Raw genomic sequence first — 6,441 nt, forward strand, 5'->3', positions numbered from 1 at the left:
CTGTTTTGTGTTTTAAGTAAAAATAGCTGGATAAGAGAGATTTAACTTAATTGTTATGAGTTTATGCAACATGAAGTCTGAAGTCACAGATAGAACCAGTGCAGGAATTTTCAGTTGAGATTGTGAATGGTGGGGCGGCATAATGGTGCAGCAGGTAGTGTAGCAGTCACACAGCTCCAGGAGGTTGTGGGTACAAGTCCTGCTCCGGGTGACTGACTGTGAGGAGTGTGGTGTGTTCTCCCTGTGTCTGTGTGGGTTTCCTCCGGGTGCTCCGGTTTCCTTCCACGATCCAAAAACACACATTGGTTGGTGGATTGGCGACTCAAAAGTGTGTGTGTGTGTATTGCCCTGGGAAGGACTGGTGCCCCCTCCAGGGTGTGTTCCTGCCTTGTGCCCAATGATTCCGGGTAGGCTCCTGACCCACCATGACCCTGAACTGGATAAGCGCTTACAGACAATGAATGGTGAATGATCTGGAGTTCACTGTTTTAGTGAATGTGGACAGGTTCATGCGTTTATTTCAGCGTGAGGGGTGGTGGAGTAACAGGTAGAATCACTGTCACATAGCTCCAGAGCCCTGGGGTCATGGGTTCGGGACCCGCATCGGGTCACTGCCCTGAGGGGATTGGTGTGTTCCCCCACAGTGCAAAGGGTGGACTGGCCGTGCAGGGACGTCCGTAGGTATGAGTGTGTGGTGTCCTGTGATAGACTGGCACCTTGGTTATAGACAATGAATTAATTTATGGTCAAATTAGTTAATAGTGCTTAATAGCATTGAGCACCAGCAGTGCACATGTTTTGAGTTGTATTGAGCATTAAATGAAGCTGTAGAGACTTAAATAAATGTGTATGCAGACTTCTGACATTTGAGTTTATGAACTCTTTTAATGAAATTTTATGGCAATGGATTGCCTTACTTTTTTGAGTTCTGCTAACTTATTCCGGTTTACAGTGTAGTTTTCTACATATAGACTCTGGGTCTGTCTGGGTCTGGGTATATCATCTGTATTCCTAGGTCACCCTGATTTACAAATTCTATATGTACATATGCTGTAGTCAGAAAAACAAGACTTCAAGTTCCCTGTGCCAAAGACAAAAGGGAACCTCCAGTCTGCTATGAGTATTAGCTGCACAAAGCCAATATCTGTCACTGTGAGACAGTGTGTGTGCTCGACTGGCCTGCCTATAGTACAGATCTCTCTCATATGGAGCATCACAAAGAAGAAAATCAGACAAAACCTGTTGCATTTACAAAATACAATCAAATCGGTCACTGAACATAATGAATACACACTCTTTTTTTTACTTGTGCCAGTTAAATAAATGTTTGGGAGAATTAACAAATCATAGATTCTTGTTGTTTATGCAGAATTTTCCATATTTCCACATTTCAGCTGTGGACACTGAAATGAAGTTCAGAGTGGTTTGCTAAAACAAATGACATATATGAGACCAGCAGACATTTGAAATTAAAAAAATAAAATAAAAATACAATAGAAGTAAATGGTTACATATTATACGCTGTATCCAGTACTGTATTAATGATACTAACAGAGCAGAGGGCAAGCCTGGGCATTTCCTGCACTCTTATTAACTCTTACTCACTGTCTCTGTTTCCCCTTCTCTCTCTCTCTCTCTCACACACACAGACACACACACACACAGACACACACACACACACACACACACACACACACACACACACACACACACCACACTCCATCAGTGAGAATTGTAGAGGTGGCAGAAGGTACTCTTCCAAATCCAGCTGGGCTGAGTACTGATTACAGAGGATTAGAAGGAGGTCAGGGCTGGGCTTTTGACCACCTCACCAACAGACACACACACTGCTCTTTTACTGACCTTACAACATATAAACCTTTTGTTATCCACAAACATATATCATATCTAAAACTGAGGATGAGATAAATCATATACAGTGAGGTGATATGAGGAAGAACCTTTCCTGCAGAGGCCAGACAATCTTGGGTGAGTATTAAACCACTTACTGCTACCCTTAATTCTGTAGAGATGTTCATTTATTTTGTCTTGTTAAGCACAGGGATGTTTGACAGCAGGTGACCAGTGTATGGTCAGATAGAGCACTGAATAATTCTTTTTATGGTTTCACTGTGTATAATCTACCACTTATCAGTGTTTACAGGGGCTGGAAATGTATAGTGTAAAAATTAGAGACCCCTCATCACTTACATAATCTGCAGTCAAAATGTCTATTGAGATCCAGTATTCCATTTTTCTGATTATTTCTGTAATTCTTTTATTTTTTTTTAATTTAGCAAAGATAATACTCCTAAAAACATGTATGACATGGTATAAAATATATCCAGGAAATTCTTTTTCTCATAAAAATAGTAAAAGCATCAATAAATGGCAAAATATGGACCAATTTAATAATAAAAAAAAACATTTTAAAATATTTATTTTATATTGGAAATTTTTATATTGCAAAAAATCTTATTTTTTACTGTTAAATATAATTTTTCTTTTTCTCCACACACTGAGAAATAATAAACTAGGATTAGGCGGCCATTTTAACTAGAAATTAAGCCTGGACTTTCTCACAGTACAGTGTGTATTATATCTCTATGGAACTTTTCAGTCTTTGAGACCACTGCTTACATAACAGGTTAGAAATATATCTGACACATGGCTGACACTTTGGACACAGTTGTAGCCAAAAAATAAAGTAAACGTACATCTAGTAGGGCATATCAGTGGGTGTACACTAACTCTGTTGTTTTTGTGCCTCTCACATGTCAGAGCTTCTCTTGGGAACAGGACATCAAGCCCAACATCTGCTTGAATACATCCACTAATGAAAGACTCAGCTGTGTATTCACAGAAAGGAATAAAGTGCAGTGTGAAATGTGATGGACAGGAAACCATGCGTGATCATTTTGTACCTGTTATCCAGGCCATACTGAGAACAGGACTTGAAAAATGACTTAAAGCACAAACTCCTGTGATAGATGTTCCAGTTCTAGTAGACTACTGTCATTTAGCTCATGAAATTATGTATGTCCCTGACATTTGTCTACACCTTTACTTTTAAGCCATAACACATTTTAGAGCCTCTTACAATTAGGGGTAGAGTTCCCACCACCTCCTAAACTATCTTTACCCTCAACACCTCAGAGAGCACAAACCACCACCCACTAGCTGACATTTGGCTTAAGAGAATGGCTGTTCTACGTGTAAAGTTCACTAGAAACCAAAGAGACAAGCTGGCCCAGGTTCTCTGGTTACTGAACTGGGTTTCTGTTGTAACAGGCATCGTCCTCTTCAGCCTGGGCATTTTTCTCAAGGTGGAGATCAACAAAAGGAGGGATTTAATGGCCAAAGAAGAGATCCATGCTCTACCAAATATGCTCATTGCAGTGGGGCTGATAGCTTGTATTATCAACTTTTTTGGAGGAAAGATCTGCTATGATTGTGTTGACACTAACAAGTTCCTGCGCTGGAAGCTGGTAATGCTGCCTTACATCATCTTTACCTTTTTCTTCACCCTGTGTGTGCTGGTAGGAGCACTGATGTGCTACAGCATGCACAGGGAACTGGAGGAATCCCTGGTCCTTGGACTCTGGGATGCTATGCGCTTCTACAAAGACACCGACATACCAGGCCGATGCTTTCTGAAGCGCACGGTGGACCTGCTGCAAATCCAATTCCAGTGCTGTGGAAGCAAAGGCCACAGAGACTGGTTCAAGATCCAGTGGATCAGCAGCCGCTACTTGGACGTTTCCAAGCGAAAAGTGCTGGAGTAAGTTTGTAGTGATTTCAGGATTTGAAATGATCGAAGTTTACACTTCATTAAATTCAGTATGATTCTGATGTTACATGTTTAATGAAAAAGATCAAACCAGTCCTTTTTTCACCAAAAACAAAACAAAACAAAACAAATAAACACCAATATATGTATTTATGGTTAATAAATACATCATAAATAATAAATCAGATTAAATCTAAATACTTTGGAGTTCCTGAATCAACAGTTTATGCTCCATAGAACAGGTCCCCACACAGGGGCAGCCATGTTTAAAAAAGGCTTAATACTATTGGATGTTGGTAACGTCCAGGCCACATGGTACATACTGGCCTTTTATAACATGGAAAATCGTCATTAGAGACATTGGCTGATAGTTTATTTAACGTTTAAAACTTTAAGTCTATAATTTTAATCATTTTATAATTTTATAGAACTTTCTTTTTTTTTTAGCCGATTGCACAGTAATGTGGAAGGAAAGTACCTGGTGGATGGTGTACCTTTCAGCTGCTGTAATGTCAACTCACCTAGACCCTGCATTCAGTATCAACTCACCAACAACTCAGCCCACTTTAACTATGACTACCAAACAGATGAACTCAACTTATGGAGAAGAGGGTGTCACCAGGCCTTAGTGGAGTACTACACCAACATAATGCACTCCATTGGCCTCGCAGTGCTCCTCATCTGGCTCTTTGAGGTTGGAATTTGCTTGTATGGGCACAAGAAACGTTTGGTAGAATTACTTTGGCTTGATTGGCTGGTTTTAACTGCTTATACAAACTACAAGGATTTGGTGGCCTGTATTGATATAGAATAGAATATTTAACTTGCTCTATCAGAGAAATATGGTTAATTATTTATATTAAAATTGAGCAATCGTTTTTATCAGCATTGTGTATCAAAAGGTATTAATAAAACTGATCATTATTTTTACATTTTTTTTCTGTAAAGTGATGAAGTCTCAAATTGCCTCAAAGTCCTGGAATAAACTAGTTTATGCTCATTAAAGTGGATCCCCCACATAGCCATGTTTAAAATAGGTCAAAAAAGCTCTAACACATCCAGACCACTAGGTGTCAGTATAATGGCTGCTAAATAATGTGAAGAAGTCAGGAAAAAGTAATCCAGACCTCCTTTAAAAGATAAGGCGATAGTAGCTGCATACCAAAGCCTAGGCTGCAGCTGAGCTTGGCTGCATTTGTCGACTGCTATGTCACAGAAGGCTGTTCCAATGTGAAGGATCCTTCGTATAAAGCCGAGAAATGCAGCCTTTGTTTGGAGCGATTTGAAGGACGCAACAGACGTATCTTACGTGGCCCTCAATACTCTGCTCATGTTTAGCCTGTAAAAAAAAACCCAGTGAAAAACTGATCTTCAGAGTTAGTTTACCATTTAAAGTGTAAAATATAGTGATATCTAAGTAAACTATATGTCTATACCACATTTAATAAAAAAGTTTATTGGCATATTACAGTACAACCGAATGCATATATTTAGTTGTATGTTATTTTTAATCCCAGTTGAAATGGTTTAAAGATAAAGTTTGAGTGTTTATAAGTTAAAGTATTTTAATATACTTTTTTAAAATTGTATTGTCCTGCAGGATAATATTAATAAACAAATACAACTTATTTTAACTTAGTCATGTTAGTGCTTCAAGGCAGATGAGACCTTTCCAGTGACGTCACAACGCAAACCACTCCATTTGTGTCATCGGGTTACTAAGACGGAGTCTTTATAGGACAGTCCTACCAATGACACGTCCTACCTCGGCTGCAGCCTAGGCTTTGGAATGCAGCCATCGTGTGTTAACTTAACTTTAAGTTTAAAAATTAAAAAGCCATAATTAAACATAAATGGAAACACCTAATGTAGATTTTAAAAATGTTTTTTTTAATTCTCTTTTTATGAATAGCTTTCAGTCCTCACTGGTGTCCGATACCTGCAAACAGCTCTTGAGAATGTCCTGCAGAATGGAGACCCTGAGTCAGAATCAGATGGATGGCTGCTGGAGAACAGCTTTGTGGAGACCGCACGCTCAAACTTCAGCATGATCAAAAACCTGGGCAAGTGTAATCAAATTGACACTGCTGAGAACAGGGATCCCAACATAGACAGACCATGCACAGCACACTATGGCCCTGACAGCATGCCTCCAAAGCAAATGCCTGTGGCCAGTTAACCTGGTCTAAGTTCAACTGAAAAGAGCGTACAGGACAGTGTCACCTACATAAGCGTGTTTATCCCCTGTTCTGTAACTATTCCTTTAATGGCGAAGTTGATTTTAAATCTCTGATGACTGGGACACTTAGCAAACATGGGTACACTGCTTTGTTCTAGTGTTTGTACTAAGCATTCCAAGAAGACTCAACTCAGTTACTTCAAACCTATCTATCAATACACTTGATAAGGTATTTACAACCTTTTGTACATGGTGTATATACATGATTACAGTTCTATCCTTGGGCTTTTAAGAGAACATATTAACACTGAACACAGAAAGAGTGCAATTAAACATGTCTAAATAATGCAAAATATTGTGGCATCCAATCTAATGCAAAACTGAAGAGTAGAATGCAACTTGTCACATGGCATGTCTTACATTGACTGTGATCTCTTTTCATATTCGTTGTATGTCTTGTATGTTTACTTTT

General features: G+C 39.1%; 1 protein-coding gene across 1 annotated transcript; it reads left to right on the forward strand.

Moving 5' to 3' along the window:
- Positions 1-3,200: 3,200 nt before the first annotated feature.
- On the forward strand, positions 3,201-5,969 carry prph2la (peripherin 2-like a). Its single transcript, XM_066644633.1, has 3 exons — positions 3,201-3,781; positions 4,238-4,484; positions 5,703-5,969. The coding sequence occupies exons 1-3, from the start codon at positions 3,201-3,203 to the stop codon at positions 5,967-5,969; spliced, it is 1,095 nt and encodes a 364-aa protein (XP_066500730.1).
- Positions 5,970-6,441: the final 472 nt, after the last annotated feature.

Source organism: Hoplias malabaricus, chromosome 1, assembly GCF_029633855.1.
Source record: "Hoplias malabaricus isolate fHopMal1 chromosome 1, fHopMal1.hap1, whole genome shotgun sequence".
Lineage (NCBI taxonomy): Eukaryota > Metazoa > Chordata > Actinopteri > Characiformes > Erythrinidae > Hoplias > Hoplias malabaricus.

Excerpts from the sequence above, each read along its gene's own strand:
- prph2la (XM_066644633.1), top strand. The coding sequence starts at position 3,201 with ATGGCTGTTCTACGTGTAAAGTTCACTAGAAACCAAAGAGACAAGCTG. Across the intron at positions 3,782-4,237 it reads TCCAAGCGAAAAGTGCTGGA|CCGATTGCACAGTAATGTGG; the intron begins GTAAGTTTGTAG and ends TTTTTTTTTTAG. Across the intron at positions 4,485-5,702 it reads TCCTCATCTGGCTCTTTGAG|CTTTCAGTCCTCACTGGTGT; the intron begins GTTGGAATTTGC and ends TTTTATGAATAG.